The sequence below is a fragment of the Malaclemys terrapin genome, chromosome 1 (assembly GCF_027887155.1).
Source record: "Malaclemys terrapin pileata isolate rMalTer1 chromosome 1, rMalTer1.hap1, whole genome shotgun sequence".
Classification (NCBI taxonomy): domain Eukaryota; kingdom Metazoa; phylum Chordata; order Testudines; family Emydidae; genus Malaclemys; species Malaclemys terrapin.
In genome coordinates, this window is record NC_071505.1 from 52,844,735 (window position 1) to 52,863,440 (window position 18,706).

At 41.0% G+C, this 18,706-nt stretch overlaps 1 protein-coding gene across 1 annotated transcript; it reads right to left on the reverse strand.

The window, feature by feature from the left end:
- Positions 1–680: 680 nt before the first annotated feature.
- LOC128830390 (arg8-vasotocin receptor-like) lies at positions 681–5,744 on the reverse strand. The gene is made up of 2 exons (XM_054016207.1): positions 4,825–5,744; positions 681–2,420 (listed from the first exon to the last, which is right to left on the reverse strand). The coding sequence occupies exons 1-2, from the start codon at positions 5,738–5,740 to the stop codon at positions 2,221–2,223; spliced, it is 1,116 nt and encodes a 371-aa protein (XP_053872182.1). The 5' UTR covers positions 5,741–5,744; the 3' UTR covers positions 681–2,220.
- Positions 5,745–18,706: the final 12,962 nt, after the last annotated feature.

Consider the following 18,706-nt stretch of genomic DNA (forward strand, 5'->3'; position numbering starts at 1 on the left):
GTCCTTGTGCTTCCCTTATCAATTTTCTACAATTCCTAATTTCTGATTTATATTCATTACTGTCATCTTCCCCTTTCTTCCATTTGTTTTTGTTTTTTTTTAATTATTTGTATAGCTTCCTTCACTTCTCCTCTAAACCGGGTATTCTTTTAACCAGTACAATCTTCTTCCTTAATTGTGGGATTGTGGCTTTTGGGGCATCTAGTGAGGTGTTTTTTAAATGATTTCCAATTATCATTCCCATTTTTTCTTAATAAATTGTTTATCCTTGTCCCTGAGTTGCAAAAACAAACAAAAAGTCAACAAACAAATAAAAACAACCAAATGACATTTAGGAATAGATTTTTCAATATTAATATTTCAGATTATTATGTGCAGATTATCTATAGTTAATTTAAACTGACTGAATATGATACATGTTTTGCTGAAAATCCAATTGACAAAGCTAGTTACAGAAATATTTGTAATATATATTTTGAATATTTTGCTGTTATATGAAATTTAACAAGCTAAAATAAAACCAAATAGAAAGGACAGAAACATACAACCAAAGGGTTAAATCATCATGAGAGATCCTCACTGGGAGCTGATTTTATTGAGAGTTGTAGACATTCAGTGGCTGCATAGATAGAAACCCAGTCATCTGTGGGGTCTGAATCCTGGACCTTCACTGCAAAAGACTGGCATCTGCAATTTGAGATAAATGAGAACACCACTAATTATAAGTAGTACATTGCTATTGTCACTGAGGCCAGTCACTAATGGGAAATACAATCAATACCCCACACATCAATCCAGTGTACAACAGCTCACTGTATATCAGCACTTGTCAGGATTTGGTCCAAGTGTTTGGTACATTTTCTGCTTAAAATACCCACTAGCTCTTATGATGATTGTGTAATACAGAGTATTTCTCTCTTTATGTCTTAGAATATTAAAAGAGCAGATGTCAAGTACACTTTTATAGGCTTTTTTCCTGAACATTTAAGAATGTTAGCACTCATGAAAATGAAGAATAGCACTGATTTGGGCTAGACATAATATAGGCAGATGATGTGCAAACATCCCCAGAGATCCTTTGCCAATGCATCTCTGTCTTAGCCTGTGACAGACCTACTAATATTCCAGTCCACGCTCTCTTGAATAGACTGCAGACATTGAAAAAGGGAAGAAATACCTATCTGCATAGGGTATCCACATTTCAGCCAGCAAATAGCAATCTAGATAAAGATACTGCAGATCTTGGGTAAGTGACTACTTTCTACCATGAAGGTGAAATATTAATTTTTCTCTGCAACTAAGCCCATAGAGTGCTATATGGTTCAGAAATTACCTGTCAAGCTGCCTATCCTAGATGCACATTCAGTGCTAGCAGATGGGTGCTAGGAGACCAGACAGGTCTGAATGCACTCTGCACAAATATATGCAGAATTCAAAAATGGCTCAAAGTCACCCACTGTGTCTGTTTAGATAGGGTGCAAATTCACTGCAAACCTGTCTTTGCACCAGGCGACTTGATAGAGAATCTAGTCCTATGTGGTTCTTTTGTATTATATATAAATGGGAACTACAATGAGGCCACCATTCTCCTTATACTGGAACATTACCATAGTGCCTGAGCACTTGTGACCCAAGATGTCCAGAGTTGCAAGAGCAATGTATAAAGACTCTGTGACATTTAACTCCCCAGGGCAGACACATTTTTATAAAGTGTTTAATTAAAGCTGACAGAGGGTTTTAGTGACTTTCTGATGCCTTCTCAAGGTTTCTCAAATATTTCCCCCAAATTTTTCCTGAACTATTCATGCTTCTATTTCCACATCACACATTCAAATCTAATGATAGGATTCTCCTTTTCAACAATATCACAGTTTGTCATCACTCTTGTAGAAATCTTTTGGCAATCCAAAATTAGAGAACAGAAAGCAGTTTTTGTAGACAGAAATGAAGTATATAAAATAGCTCTACATATCTTTGCCAATAGTTATATGAATTCATTTGAATGTTATAGTGCAATGCAACTGTTAAAAGTCAGGCTTACACAACACTGGAATTCTTGCAATGCAGTGCATGCTACAATATTTAAGAAAAATATATTTATACAGTGAAGGACAATTTTTCAACTCACTCCATTCCTCAGATAACAAAAGATAGAGATAAAATATTCACATAAAAGTTGAATGTAATTAATGTATCAAAGCAACAAAAAGAAGTTTATATTTATACACAAGTTAGGTTTTCTTCTGGTTCCCTGTCTACCAAATTAATGCTTCCTGTGATCACAGATTCTTCCTGAGCTGAGATGTTTTTTGACTGCTTTTTGGCACAATATGGAATGTGGCCACAAAAATACATGTAAATCCACGGATTGGCACAACTATTCAAATTCCCCAGGAGCATGATGATGGTAAATGCTGCACCTGGAATGAAAGAATTGGAGAAATACCATGTAAATAAGACATGCCAGAAAGTGGTAATGTTCTTATGAATTGATGCTCTTTGATGTACATGTTCTTAAATTAATTAACGTAACTATTGTAGGATCAGTTTAGCATTTTGCAATAGAGAAAAAGTTAAAATAACATTAGGAGATTTCAGTTTATTCAATGGTTATAAAAAATGTAATTCTGTAGCTATCTACAGTATATAATACATTGTAGCTGCATATGCATAAGATGTATTTCAGAAATAGATATTTTTGCATAACTCTTCTTACCCCATATAAATCTAAATGTTAATGTGGTTGCTTGTTACCTTAATCTATGTAAATACTGTACCATCTCAGAAATGCATACCTCTAGAAAGAACTTTTAAAACAAAGATCATAACGTGAGATCTTTTCAGAAGACAAGATTATAGTCTAATTTTAAAAATTTATAGTATAATTTTGTCTGATTTATATCCGTATTTTATCTTTCAACAGCTAAACTTTAGAAATGAAGTTGATAGGGAGTCCGTTTTTAACAAAAGAGTAGCAATATAATTTTGAAAATATTAATATTGTGTACAGCATTTTATTCTTTTATATTTTAGCTTTGTTTTCATTACAAATATCAACCCTTACACAATTTGTAATTGTTCCATAGTTCACTGAAGATATTTCACAGCTAAGAACATTTCAATATTCAAAAACATTTCAGAGGTTTTATAGTGTTGCTGTTATAAATAGTAAACCAGAAATATTTATTTTATTAATTTGAATAATTATTTTATTAATTAGTTAAAGCTAAAATGCTATATTGCCTTTAATTTCCCTAATATACAAAAAAGTAATTCCATAATCTCTAAATGTATATATTGATCTCTTGCTAGTACAAATAAAACTTATAACATTTTCACTGTGTTGTTTACTAATAATTAAATGCTAATTAATCTTGGTTAGCCTTCCCAGCAGAAAAAAAGCCTTATTGAAAGCATATGTTTGTACATGTGTACACACACATTAAGTAACCCCCAAGATGATTTTTGATTATGCAGTGTAATATGTTACCAGCTATTGTACATCATTATTCATGGCCATGAAAAACGTCTCACGGACTGTGAAATTTGGTCTACCCCATGAAATCTGGTCTTGTGTGTGCTTTTACCCTATACTATACAGCTTTCATGAGGAGAGACCAGCGTTCTCAAACTGGGTGTCCTGACCCAAAAGGTGGTTGCGGGGGACAGGTTGTAAGCTTATTTTAGGGGGGCTGTGGTATTGCCACCCTTACTTCTGCACTGCCTTCAGAGCTGGGCGGCAGGAGAGCGGCAGCTGCTGTGAAGGCAGCAGCACAGAAATAAGGGTGGCAATACCATGCCGTCCTTACTTCTGTGCTGCTGCTGGCAGTGGTGCTACCTTCAGAGCTGGGCTCACGGCCAGCAGCCGCCGCTCTCCAGCCACCAAGCTCTGAAGGAAGCACTGCCACCAGCAGCAGCGCAGATGTAAGGGTAGCAGTACTGCAACCCCCCTTCAATAACCTTGTGACCCCCCCTCACACACACACACACAACTCCTTTTTCGGTCAGGACCTAAGTTCCCTGTAAGCTGCGTGGCTGTGCAGCAGCTTATTTAGTGCTGCACAGGCACTCAGGGAACCCATGCAGCCGACCTGCCACAGCCGGGGGAGGGGTGTGCCATAGGCGCCGACTTCCCCTCTAGCATGGGGCGGTGCTCGACCCTGCCCAGGCCCCGCCCCCACTCCATCCCTACCCCCAATCCCCGCCCATTCCTCCAGCCCAAATATTGCTACAAGGAGAGAGCTGGGGGGAGTCCTCTCTCTCCCCGTCATAGCCTCCTGCACCCCAAGCCCCTCATCCCCAGCCCCACCCCAGAGCCCACACCCCCAGATGGAGCTCTCACACCTCTGCACCACAACCCTCTGCCCCAGCCCTGATCTCCCTCCCACACTCCGAACCCCTCCACCCCACCCACACCACATGAATTTTGTTATGTGCACCAATATGGAGGTGATGTGTGACGCATCACCTCCATATTGGTGCACATAACAAAATTCATTCCGCACATCTGTGGAAAAAATTAGAGGGAACACTGGTCAGGACCCCTAAAATTACAAAACCATGAAATTTCAAATTTAAATATCTGAAACCATGAAATTTATTATTTTTAAAATCCTATGGCTGTGAAATTGACCAAAATGGACCCTGAATTTGGTAGAGCCCTATACATCATTAATACAGTATGCAAACAAACTAGTCCTTCAAATTTAATCATACATAAAATGATTACACATCGTTGAACCTAAATAATATGTATATATAAAGAGGAAATGTAGCAATGTGGTAGTCTACTATAGTTATTGATAAGAAAAAGGGGTATCTTACCTTCAGTAATGCCACTGGGGTACCATACAGACCACAACTGTACAATGAAGAAAGGTGCCCAACAAAGGACATATGCAATAACTGTCACCACTGTCATTTTTACAGTCTTGATCATAGCCTTTGAAATACAGTTAATACTGCTTGCTTGGAATGGCAGGACTTGCTTCTGATTTATTGCTTCAGATTCATTCCTTTTTTTCACATATATGTTCATTAGTATTATTTTGCAGATCTTAACCTGGCATATGGTAAGGATAGCTGTGGGAATGAAGAAAATAGCTACAAAAATCCAAGTCACATATGCCTTTAAGCCCCAAGGTTGGATGAACTCACCCCAGCATTCAAAAATATCTGGAGATATTTCAGTCTTGGAAAAGATAAATACTTGTGGAAGACTAAAAAGCAGTGATATAGACCAGCTGGTGCAAATGGCAGCATTCCAAAGAGCCCTTTTCTTTTGGAAAGTGACCATGGGATAGCATACTGCTTGATATCTGTCCACTGTCATGACCACTATCATATAAGTAGAGGCAAACATGCCCAACAACTGCAAATATTTGATAGTTCTGCATAATGCATCTGGCCCTATGAAAATGTCTGTAATATCCCATATTAGTTGGGGAAGTACTTGAAAAAATGCTACCACTAAGTCTGCTATGCTCAGGTGAAGCATGAATACATACATCCTAGATAACTTCTTTCTTCTCCTCCACAGTACCAATATGAGAATAAAATTGCCCACAGATGCTGTCATAAATATTACTCCCAACACAGCAATCTCTAACTGAGCTAATTGCTCATCTCTTTCTTGTCTTCCAACTGGATCTGACTTATTTGTCAGATTCAGGATAAGCTGAGGAAAAAGACTTTCAGACTGATATTCATTAGCTTGCACAGGAACTGAAAAATTCTTCATAGCGCACAGAAGCTACTTACAGTAGCTGTTACTCACGACTCAGGTTGATAGCTCTGAAGTATGGGCTAGTAAATATATCAGCACTGGTTCAGGTTTCAGTGTGTCTTGAAACAAATCTCCATGCATGAATGAACCTGAAACAGCAAACCTGCATCTTGATAGACTTCTCTCTCTTGCTAGAGTGAAAAAAAGGCTTTATATAGTCTTCAAATAGAGTCTTATGTAACTTCATAATCATTTGGTAGGCTGTAGTTGTCTTAGCCAATAGGAAAACAACTAATATAATTGGGATATATATATAAATAAAATGAGAACCACAGAGGCTTGAAATAATCAAATCACTTATTTCAGTGCGGCCAAAATCATACTTACATATTTTTACCCATGAGAGCTTTTCCAAATATAAATGTTATGTAAATCAAAACTGTATTCCTCAGTATAATAACTAGGACTTTAGTCATAAATATTTACATGTGGATGGAAAACTTAGGTCCCTGAGTCTGGCTGCATGGTCACTCTAACTCTCTTAGATCCCTGAGACAAAGACCATATCTTAAAAGCTGCGAACACAAAGAGAGAGAGAGATTTTTTCCATTGATTTTTCTGTTTTCAGATGTCAGTCAGCTGATCTAGAAAATAAGAGACTTAAATGGTTTAAAATAATCTTTTATTGCAAGAATTCTGGATTCTTTTCTAAGCAAAAAGAAAAATAACACATGGAATACATTACATCTATTGCGACTGCAAGCCTGCTGATGTTTTAATGACAGGGAGTGGGAGGGAGCGCAGGAACATTCTGTGGGAAATCCAACCACTGAAGAGACATGAATGATATAGCAGTCTATAAGACCACTTCTAAACACCAGTCCTACAACCTGTACAGTTGTTTAAAGGTTTTAAAATAAACTGTCTAATATTTTTCTTTTCTCTATGTGGAGTAAATTATTTTGATGATTTGAGGAATCTTGTCTAAGTATAGCTTATGAATTCTGTTTTATATGGGGGACTCTGTGTATCTGTATCAGATTGCAAACTCCATTTTGAAAGTGGGGCTTGCTGCCTTTTTTGTTGCCTTTATGCCTCTATCTTGGACTAAATTCTAAGGGGTGGTGGCACATGGCTAACAAAGGCTTAATCTACACTAGCAACTTATATTGGTATAACTATGTTGCTCAGGGGTATGGATTTTCTACACCCCTGAGTGACACAGTTATATCGACCTATCTCCTGGTGTTGCCAGTGCTATGTTGATGGGAGGGCTTCTCCCGTCGGCATAGTTACTATCTCTCAGCGAAGTGGAGTACCTACACCAATGGGAGAAGCCCTCCTGTCAGCGTAGCTAGCATCTGTGATGGGTTGGATCACAGAAACCCTCTTGGGAACTGCCAACTGATGTGCCAAGACCACCTCTGCCCCTGTTTTCCCTGCCAACCTGGGTCTCCAGCACCCTGTCTTGTTGAGCCAGACATGCCAGTCTGGTCCAACACCGACCCAGGGTCTGAACCATGTGCCGCAAAGCTGCAGACTTAACTGAAAGTAGCTTGCAGAATTGTTCCAGTCTTTAACACTCATATGCCCAACTCCCAATGGGGTCTAAACCCCAAATAAATCTGTTTTACTCATAAATTGTTCGCCCTCTATAACACTGATAGAGAGATATCACAGCTGTTTGCTCCCCCCCCCCCAAGGTATTAATACATTCTCTGGGTTAATTAATAAGTAAACAGTGATTTTATTAAATACAGAAAGTAGGATTTAAGTGGTTCCAAGTAATAGCAGACAGAACAAAGTGAATTACCAAGTAAAATAAAATAAAACACGCATGTCTGAGTCTAATACATAAGAAAACTGAGTACAGATAAAAACCTCACCCTTAGAGAAATTCCAGGAAGCTTCCTTTTACAGACTAGTCTCCTTCTAGTCTGGGTCCAGCAATCACTCACACCCCCTGTAGTTATTGTCCTTTGTTCCAGTTTCTTTCAGGTATCCTTGGGGGTGGAAAGGCTATGTCTTTAGCCAGCTGAAGACAAAATGGAGGGGTCTTCCACAGGCTTAAATAGACTTTCTCTTGTGGTTGGAGACCCCCTCCTCTCTCCTATGCAAAGTCCAGCTCCAAGATGGAGTTTTGGAGTCAAGTGGGCAAGTCACATGTCCATGCATGACTGAGTTTCTTACCAGCCAAGCCACATTCTTGGAAAAGCTCCGATGTGGATTGGCATATTCGAGTTCATTGTTGGCTTAAGTGGTTCTTGATTGGGCACTTAATTTGCACATTCCTTTCTCAAGAAGCTGACCAAATGCTTACTAAGGCTACTTAGAAATCAAGCACGTATACAGCCAATATTCCTAACTTCAAATACAAAAATGAAACATGCATAAAATAGGAGGAATGTATTCAGTAGATCATAACCTTTACATAGATATGTTACATGGCATATGTAGCATAAAACATATTTCAGTTATATCATATATACATTCATAAGCATATTCCCATGAAGCCCTATGGGGTACACCGTCACAGCATATACCAAAGTGCTACAGTAAGGCAGCTGCATCAGTGCAGCTGCTCCCGCTGCAACCCTTTTAAGTGTAGACAATCGGAATAGGGTGACCAGATGTCACCGATTTTATAGGGACAGTCTTGATATTTGGAGCTTTTTCTTACAATAGGCACCTATTACCCCCCCACCCCTCTCCTGATTTTTCACACTTGCTATCTGGTCACCTAAGCGCAAAGGCAAGTTGTTAAATGTTGATTGGTGATTTAAATGGAGCAGATGGACCTTGCACAAAGAGATGGATACTGCCCAGGGGAAACCAGTTTTTGAAGTATGAACTCTAGAGGGTTTGGCAACTAAGAGTTTGTTTTCACGTACAACTCTACAGCAGCACAATTGCACTGGGGTAGCTGTGCCCCTGTAGCATTTTAGTGAAGATGTTACTATGTTGACGAAAGAGCTTCTCCCACTGGTGTATTTAATCCACCTCCCCGAGAGATGGTAGCTATCTCTATGGGAAAAGCTCTCCCATGAATGTAGTGCTGTCTACACAGGGGGTTAGGTCGGTATCACTATGTCACTCAAGGGTGTAGAATTTTCACACCTCTGAGCAATGTAGATTACCTGTGACGGGATCCCCGGGGTACAACCTGGAACTGTGAAACCACTATGACCCCCTTAACTCTCCAGCCTGGGCTGCCTTTCACGATGGTTTGCTAGTGACAAGCAGCAAACCTTCTCTTGAACAATGTAAGCTCATTAATTAGTTCACCATTTCATCAAAGGATAGTGGACATGAACCAGCCTTTGTAAGCTGAGCAAATTCCCTAAGCTAGTCAAACTCACTGGTAAGGATAAAATATTAAAATAAGTTTATTAACTACAGAAAGATAGATTTTAAGTGATTATAAGTGGTAGGCATAAAGGTCAAAGATAGTTACCTTAAGAAGATAAAAAGTAAACACACATTCTAAATCCTAAACTTTTAGACTAAGCAAGAGCTGAATCAAACAGCTTTCCTCACCCTAATAGATGTTACAGGCAGCTTACAGTTCTTAATACACAGGATAAATTTCCTCCTCAGCCTGGGTCCAATCTCCTCAGTTTTCAAAGTCTTTGTCTTCCCAGCAATCTTGTTGCCTTCAGTGTAGGTGAAGGAGGAGAGAGGTGATCTCCTGGTGCCCCTGCCCCTTATTTTACACTCTTAATTCATGTCCCTGGAAAAGTACTGGCCCAGACATGCCCTGGTGGGCCTTGCTGAGTCACAGAGTTGAGCAATCCCCATTATGTGGTGCTTGCGCAACTGGGTCATACAGTTGAGCAATCCTCATTGTGGTGCTTGCGCAACTGTCTCTTACAGAATTGTAAATCTCTTGTTTACAGTTCTCCTGCTTGTCATTGGCTCATGATGGTTGCTTAATGCCCATTTGGTCATCACCTTTGTTGTCACTGGAGAGCTAACTGTGGGCATGTCCCAGACACACAACATATTTCAAAAACAACCATATAGCAAAATCTCATAATTTCATACACCATAATGATATACGTATTTTGACAGAACAATGAGTTTCAGCAGATCATGACCATTCATTTGGTACTTTACAAGGTATGCTTTGTATGAAACATCACAACCATCTACAAATGAGGAATGTGGGGTTTACAGGATGCTATTTTGAGATAAAGCATGTCACAATACCAATATAGGCCTGTAGTGTAGACCTGGTCTAACCAACAGATCACCTATTAAGGCTGATCAGTGAATCACCTGACAAAGTGGGGCTGAAAATTAAAAAAGAGAGTCTCTCACTGGCCACTTTGGAGAGAGCGGGAGAAGAGACCAGAGAGACTCCATGTTCTTGAGGAGAAGTCATAGGCAGGACGACAGGAAGTATCCTGAATTACTTAGTGACCTAAACCCAAAGAAAGCTCAGAGTGGTGCAGAAACAGAGGTAGAGAAATGCATACAGGTGTGTTTATTATTCTCTTTAGATGTTATATTTCTTGTGCTAGCTAATGTAAAGAGTGATTGGTTTTGAGACCCCTTAAAAAGTCTGTGTATTTATTTGCTTTCAACTATAATGTGTCTCTAAAGAAGTGAACTGTAAATCTAGAGTGCCTAAAAGGTTGGAGCTCTGAGAAAGGTCACGATTAAGTTCTGAGGGTGCCAGGAGGGTCAGTACTGCACCTGGAGGCCCAGGGCTGATATACTGTGGGGATCCATTTCTGTGAAGGAGTAACAGAGAGAGCCTGTGTCCAGGCAGTGCGCCAGAGAGGTAAATTAGAAAGAGTTTTGCAGTTTGTGGAGACCAAGGGAAGTTTAAGAGCATGCAGGCTCAGCTTGTGAGGCCCAAATGCAGCAGCCTGATGAGTCTCCAGCCATGGAGAGCTCTGCCAGGGCTTTGTGTGACAGCAGTAGTAAGACTGTGATATTTTCCCCCAGTTTCTCTATTTGGTATGAATTTTGCATATAGTTATTGACAAAAGGGGATAATAATAGATTTATTATCATCTCATCTTCCCCCTCAGTCCCAAAAGACATATGTGGATTTACAAGAAAACTAAACATGAATTGAAACATATATCTTGCCCTGGGGTTAGGGTATGCATGTTCTTGTGACTGGAGTATGGGACTGGGAGTCAGGAGTCCTTGTGGAGAAGTACCTGACAAGGGGACACAGGTGTGACTGAGCCCACCTCTCTTAAAGGCCCAGCTTATTATGTGACAGACAGACTCTGCTACCTTTGCCTGACTCTGAAAGTTGTCCTACTGATATAAAGTTTTACTTCACCTTAGGTATAATTTATTTCAGTACACTTTATTTGTATTTCCTTATGTGATGTGTGTCAATTAACCTCTGAAGTCTTTTACCCAATGCACAGGAGGAGTTAAGATGAATTAACTAAAGATGAGATGTTAAAGTACATTACATTTCTGTGTGGACTCGCTCAATCAGAAGTAAAGTGGTTTTACTTCATTTTAGCTTCTTCCTGTTTACTTCTGAATTAAAATGTCCACATAGGGGTTTTATGCACTTTAACTTATGTGTATTAACTTCACACCCTTAGTTAATTGGCCTTAACTTTCTTGAGTGACCTCATGTAGACAAATCTTCTCTCTATCCTGCTCCAATGGAATCTACATTCTTGTCATAACTGCATTGGGGTACTCTTCTGAAATTATAGGTTCAGTCTTTGGGGATAACTTTGAAAATTTCTCTCTCTTTGTCATTCCTTAGATGATTCTTATGAATAAACTTGAGCTTGGTTCTGGACCCTGACTGTATCATATGCACCACTTCATTTATTAAGCACAATACAGGGCCTGTCCAGTATTCAGTACAGGCTTTCTACCTTCATTATGCTGGGTTTGCAGTGTTAAAGCAGGTCATGGTTTTTAAAAGTCTTAGTCATATAGTTTCCTCAGTGTATAAGAAGACCTTTTCAAATGTTCCCTGGAGACATATCACACACCGGGGTGTAGGTGGTGCGACATAGTGGTCAGAACAGGAGTGGGAACAGGCGAAGGTTGGAGCAAGGGCTGGTACAGGAAGCAGGTCTGGCACAGTTGGGGGAGTAGAATGCATTGAGAAGCTACTGTGCTGCTGTTGCTACCAAGCTTAAATGATGATCTGCTGGCTCTTCTGTCCAGTCACTTAGTGAGAGCTTATTGGGCCCAGCCGAGCTCATTGGATTGCCAGGCCACTGTGCCCGGAGCCATCTCCTCTTAAAGGCCATTAGCACTGGCTTGTCAGTGTATCTTTGGTGAAATTCCTACAGGAAGTTGGGAGCATGAACATTTTCTTCTGGTTCCTGAAATCACTCCTCTGGCCCATACATCTTCCTGGCTACCAGATACTGCAGCTTCCCCCGAACCTGTTGGGAGTCAAGGACCTGATGGACTTTATGTTCCTCCTGCCTCTGGACTTTTATTGATGCTGGAGGAGAGTCAACCCCATCAGGGAAGGGGTTGTCAATGAACAGCTTGAGGAGGGAATCATACAAGATGGGGTAACTCTTAGAGATTCTAGGAGTTGAACCTTGAAGGACACTGAGTTTATTTGTTTGATGATCTGAAAAGGATTCAGGTATTGGTGGTTGAGCTTGGCAGTCTGTTCTCAAGTCCTACCAGACTTTATCTCCGACAGCAAGTCAGGAGTGGCTTGCTACATTTAGTTAGCATAATGCTTATAAATAAAAATTAAGAATAGTTTAAATTAGAACATACAATAATGGCAGCTATAGGGTTATGTAATGTAATGGGAAATTGTATAGGAATGTATGAGAGCCCATAAAAAATAATAGAGATGATGCAATCAAGGCAAGGTATTGATTCAGCAAAATCCCATAGAAATAGAAATTGTAGTCCAAGAGGGACTTCCAGTCAGGAAGTAGCTAGGGTTCATCTAAAGGTCAGCTGAAAAACTCCATAGGAATACATTGAGCCCATAGAAGTCTATGGGAGGAGGAGCTTTCTGTACACTTGACTAATTAGCATACGCTAATCTCTGAATGCTGATTGGCTAAACTTGAGTGTCACATTGGAACATGTGACATAAATTAGCATATGCAAATCCCCAAAAGCTGATTTGTTGAATTATGATAATAAATTAATGACTAATGAGCTGGAATCATATTTAAAGGCAACAACCAGCAGGCTAAAACCTTGTAGGAACAGGGACCTGAAGGAGAACGAAACGCTGCAGGACACCAGGAATGAATAAGACGTTCACAGAGCTGCAGCAACCACACCAACAGAACGCTGCTGGGTAAGAAAGCTAACTATTGCCTTACAGCAGCAGAAGGAGCTAGCTACCCATGATCACAAGCATCGATAGCGCTCACTAGCAGCCAGCACTCTCAAAGCAGATACTGTGGAAGCAACATCACAAGCCACAAGTAATGGTTTTCATAAGTAGCTAACGGCCCTTCTACCCTAGCAGCTTTAGCAGCACCGCAGCCCTCTCTCGCTATTATCGTTCTTAAGCAGCTCTTACAGCAACAGCAGCAATCCCCACAGGGTTCTGAGGTTGCCCTGGCAATGGCCGTTTCTGCCACTCCACCAGCAGGAAGCCACGACAGCAGCTACCACAGCAGCTACCAACGGCTTCCGTATCTGTCATCTGAGGAGAAACTTTACCTCAGCAGGAGCAAGCAGCCACCCAACGCAGCCACTATCACTTGCGATCCACCACCTATGAACTGTGATCTCTAGCTACTGACATAGCAGAAGGACTCTTGTAAGACGACTTGGAAGCACTTTTTAATAAGGCTTCTGTAAGTTTAATTGTCTTTTATCTTAACATGGCTTATGGGTGCGACGTGTAAATCAAGCTGGATGTTCGTGGTCTGAGTGACATCTTCCCTCTACCCATCTAATAATTGCCTGATCAGCATTTGTTGGATGGTTAGTGTTAAGTGTTAGTGTTAAGTCTTTAGTATCAAATGTTTAACTGATATAATGTCACATGTTTAATTGGTATATTGTCATAAGGCATAGAGTGTTAAGTAAATGATTATATTGTTATGTGCCATAGAATTAAACTGAAATTGTTAATGCAGGGTTGTTTTTATTTGCCGTGCCACTTCATTCCCTTTTAAACTGTAACCCTGTCTTATCTATCTCTACTCTTTGACTGTAACCACTCACTTCTAAATAAATACTATTTTTGTTTTTGAAAGATTTACTGCTTGACTGTCTATTCTTAAATCGGAAAGCTGTATCCATGTCCTTTCAAGGGAAAGTTAGCTAGTCGCGGCTTTCCCTGGAACCTCTTTTAGGACGGGCCACAACCTTAATTACCAGAATAAATACATTTAAAAATAAAGATTTTTAATTAAAAACAGCATTTGTAGGCAATATCACTGGCTTAGTACAACTGGTTTCAAATCTTCCGGTAGCAAGCTTTCTGGTAGGCCTGGATTAAACTAGGGGTGAAAATTGAAATGGAATCTTCTGAGTTGAAGTGTGGGTCAAGTTGTTTTACACAAACTTGGCCAACACACTTTTCAGTTGGGTTTTTTCTGCAGCTCTAAGCAAATTTTTTTGGAGGGAGGGGGCCCAGGGGGTTGCACTTATTTCTTAACATAGTACATTTTGCATATAATGCTGTACTCACTAAATACAGTCCTGGAATGATGGCTTCTTTTTACTTTGGAATTATACAAATATCAGACTAGTGCTTGCGAGTGGAGAACCAGTGTCTATCAAGGATACCCAGGGGAGGTAATTTAGTTTTCCCAGGTTTTTTGAGTGAGGGCTTGAGCCATGATATCTGTTAATTATTGAAGACCCTAGATGTTTCAGTCCAGGCCTTTTAGCTGCTAAATCATCCTGGCAGAAGGTTTACATATTCGCTCCAGCAACTGTACATCAGAGTCATTTTTGGACTTGATTCTGAACAACAGGGAGGAATTAGTTATGAATCTGAAGCTGGAAAGCAATTTGGGTGAAAGTGATCATGAAATGATAGATTTCATGATACTAAGGAAAGGCAGGGAGGGACAGCAACAGAATAAGGACAATGGATTTCAAAAAAGCAGACTTTAACAAACTCAGAACTCGTAGACAAGGTACCGTAGGAAGAAAATTGAAGGGATAAAGGAGTTCAGGAGAGCTGGCATTTTCTGAAGGAGACAATATTAAAGGCACAACTGCAAACTATCCCTATGCGAAGGAAAGATAGTAAGAGGCCAATATGCGCCATCAAGAGCTCTTTAATGACTGAAAATAAAAATCTTACAGATAGTGGAAACATGGATGAATTGCTAAGGAGGAGTACAAAAGACTTGCACAAGCATGTAGGCACAAAATCAGAAAGGCTAAGGCATAATATGAGTGTAAGCAGAGTCTGAATGAGCTCTCCCCTGACATCTAATGGTAAGCTGTGGAAAAGGACTTCAGGAGCTGATCTCGTTTGCATTGGCACACCTACCCTGCCTAGATGCTCATCATGATGGGATAGCTTGCCCAAATGATCACTTGTGGCTGGTGTTGGATCCCCAATCTCCTTGTTATTGGGGCAGGAGCAATAAAGGGTTGTTATCCTTGTTGTGTGAATCAAGGGCAGCAGAACTGTACCTGGCATACCCCAATGGAGGGACTCACCCTCAACTGAATGTCACTCGGAAGGCATGGGACATGGGTTCCGAATCCCAATGAGTTGAGAGGGTGGGAACAGGTACTTGTACCTGGTAGTGCAGGCCCCGTTTAAGGCTCCTAGACACTACTTGACCCTTCCTTTCTCCACAGTATAATAAAAAAGCTAATTTAGACTCAAATAAGAGTCTTGTTACATGCTGCAGAGCTGAAATCACTGATACCTAGGTCTAAGTATTAGACCTATTCTGGGATAACATCTCTCTTGCAAGAGACTGCTCAGTGTGCACCAACAGTGAGGCTTCCCCACTAACAGCTGAAATCACTGAGAGCTGTGTTAAGTGGTGGGCCCTGAAGACCTCTTGGTAAGTGGCTAGCCAGGTTGGCTGGCAGAGAGACACGGTGAGTGGGCAGCTGGTGGAGAAGTGCAGTGAGTGGCCAGCCATGCGGCTGGCGGAGAGGCGCAGCCAGCACAGCGGCTGGCAGAGAGGCACAGCGAGCGGCCAGCAGGGTGGCTGGTGGAGAGGGCCAGAGCAGAGCCCCACAGAGTGCGGCAATTGGCTGGCAGAGTGGCAAGTGGGTGCCCAAGCATCAGAGCATGTAAGGTGCTTCCTTACCCCTGCTTCCATCCAGGGTGGGAGGTGAACTCTGCGGATGACCCTCTGAACTCTTGTCATGTATAGCAACTGTGAGTGGGGTGCAAAGAAAGGACAGGCACGTTAAAGGACTTTTTTGGTTGCTGGACTTAAGAACTTGAGGGGAAAAGAACACTGCCCAACTTACTTGGGGTGGGTCTTTTGTTCATGGTTTAGGTTTATGAACCCTAGTTGCAGTGTTTTCCCAAATTAATGCTGAATTAATTCCCTTCTTTTATTAAAAGTTTTTGCTACACTCAGACTCTGGGCTTGCAAGAGGGGAAGTATTGCCTCTTAGAGGTGCCCAGAGGGTGGTGGGTAATTGTCCCAGGTCACTAGGTGGGGGCTCGAGACGGTTTTGTGTTGTATTGGTGAAAAAGGAACCCCTAGATCAGTGGTTCTCAAACTTTTTTACTGGTGACCCCTTTCACATAGCAAGCCTCTGAGTGTGACCACTCTCACAAACACTTATTTGTATATTTAACACCATTATAAATGCTGGAGTCAAAGCGGGGCTTGGGGTGGAGGCTGACAGCTCACGACCCCCCCATGTAATAACCTCACGACCCCCAGTTTGAGAACCCCTGTCCTAGATACTGAACCCACCCTTTGTTGTTTCTGGCTCCATCTGCCAGAAGAGTTACATGAGTTACACCTAGCAAGGGACATAAAGGCAATAAGAGGTTCTTTAAATACATTGGGAGCAAGAGAAAGACAAAGGCAAGTGTAGGTCCTTTCCTTAGCAGGGAAGGAGAGCTAATAACAGATGATATCTAGAAGGCTGAGGTGTTTAATGTTTATTTTGCTTCAGTCTTCGCTACAAAGGCCAATTGTGATCAAACACTCAACATAATATTAACAAGGGAGAAGGAATGCCAGACAAAATAGGGAAAGAAAAGGTTAAAGAATATTTAGATAAGGAGATGTATTAAAGTAAAATATTCAGGTAAAATTTACCATAGAATACTTACAGAACTAGTTGAAGCAATCGCAGAACCATTAGTGATTATCTTTGCGAACTCATGGAGGATGGGTGAGGTGCCAGAGGACTGAAAAAGGGAAAACATAGTACCTCTCTCTCAAAAAGGGCCGGGGGGAAGAACCAAGGAATTATAGAACTGTCAGCCTCACTTTGATACCTGGAAAGATACTGGAACAAATTGTCAAAAAATTAGTTTGTATCAGGGGGTAGCCATGTTAGTCTGTATCCACAAAAACAACAAGGAGTCTGGTGGCACCTTAAAAGACTAACAGATTTATTTGGGCATAAGCTTTCATGGGTAAACAACCACTTCTTCAGATGCATGGAGTGAAAATTACAGATGCAGGCATTATATAATGACACATAAAGAGACGGGAGCTACCTCACAAGTGGAGCACCAGTGTTGACAGGGCCAATTCAATCAGGGTGGATGTAGTCCACTCCCAATAATAGATGAGGAGGTGTCAATTCCAGGAGAGGCAAAGCTGCTTTTGTAATGAGCCAGCCACTCCCAGTCCCTAATCAAGCCCAAATTAATGGTGTTAAATTTGCAAATGAATTTTAGTTCTTCTGTTTCTCTTTGAAATCTGTTTCTGAAGTTTTTTTGTTCAAGTATAGCCACTTCTAAATCTGTTATAGAATGTCCAGGAAGATTGAAGTGTTCTTCTACTGGCTTTTGTATGTTACCATTCCTGATGTCCGATTTGTGTCCATTTATTCTTTTACGTAGGGACTGTCCGGTTTGGCCAATGTACATGGCAGAGGGGCATTGCTGGCACATGGCGGCATATATAACATTAGTAGATGTGCAGGTGAATGAGCCTTTGATGGCGTGGCTGATGTGGTTGGGTCCTCTGATGGTGTTGCTAGAGTAGATATGGGGACAGAGTAGGCAACGAGGTTTGCTACAGGGATTGGTGTTTCCATGGTGTGGTGTGTAGTTGCTGGTGAGTATTTGCTTCAGGTTGAGGAGTTGTCTGTAAGCGAGGATTGTCCTGCCTCCCAAGGTCTGTGAGAGTGAGGGATGGTTTTCCAAGATAGGTTGTAGATCGCTGATAATGTGCTGGAGAGGTTTTAGCTGGGGGCCGTACATGATAGCCAGTGGTGTTCTGTTATTTTCTTTGTTGGGCCTGTCCTGTAGTAGGTGATTTCTGGGTACCCGTCTCGCTCTGTCAATCTGTTTCTTCACTTCCCCAGGTGGGTATTGTAGTTTTAAGAATGCTTGATAAAGATCCTGGGTTAGTGTTTCTGTGGTGTGGTGTGGTGTGTAGTTGCTGGTGAGTATTTGCTTCAGGTTGGGGGTCTGTGAGACCTTGGGAGGCAGGCCAGTCCTCACTTACAGACAGCCCCCCAACCTGAAGCAAATAGAGAGAGGCAGAACACATGACATATCTTGACTTCAGTAAGGCTTTTGAACACAGTCCCACATGACATTCTCATAAGCAAACCAGGGAAATGTGGTCTAGATTATATTACTAAAAGGGGGGTGCACAACTGGTTGAAAGATAGCACTCAGAATAGTTATCATTGGTTTGCAGTCACTGGGAGGACATATCTAGTGGGGCCCTGCAAGGGTCAGTCCTGGGTCTCATACTAGTAAATATTTTTATATAATGGAGTGGAACATATGCTTATAAAATTTATGGATGACACCAATCTTGGAGGGGTTGCAAGCACATTGAAAGATAGGATTTGAATTCAAAATGACCTTGACAAATTGGAGAATTACACTTGTTTTTACCAAATTTCATCTGA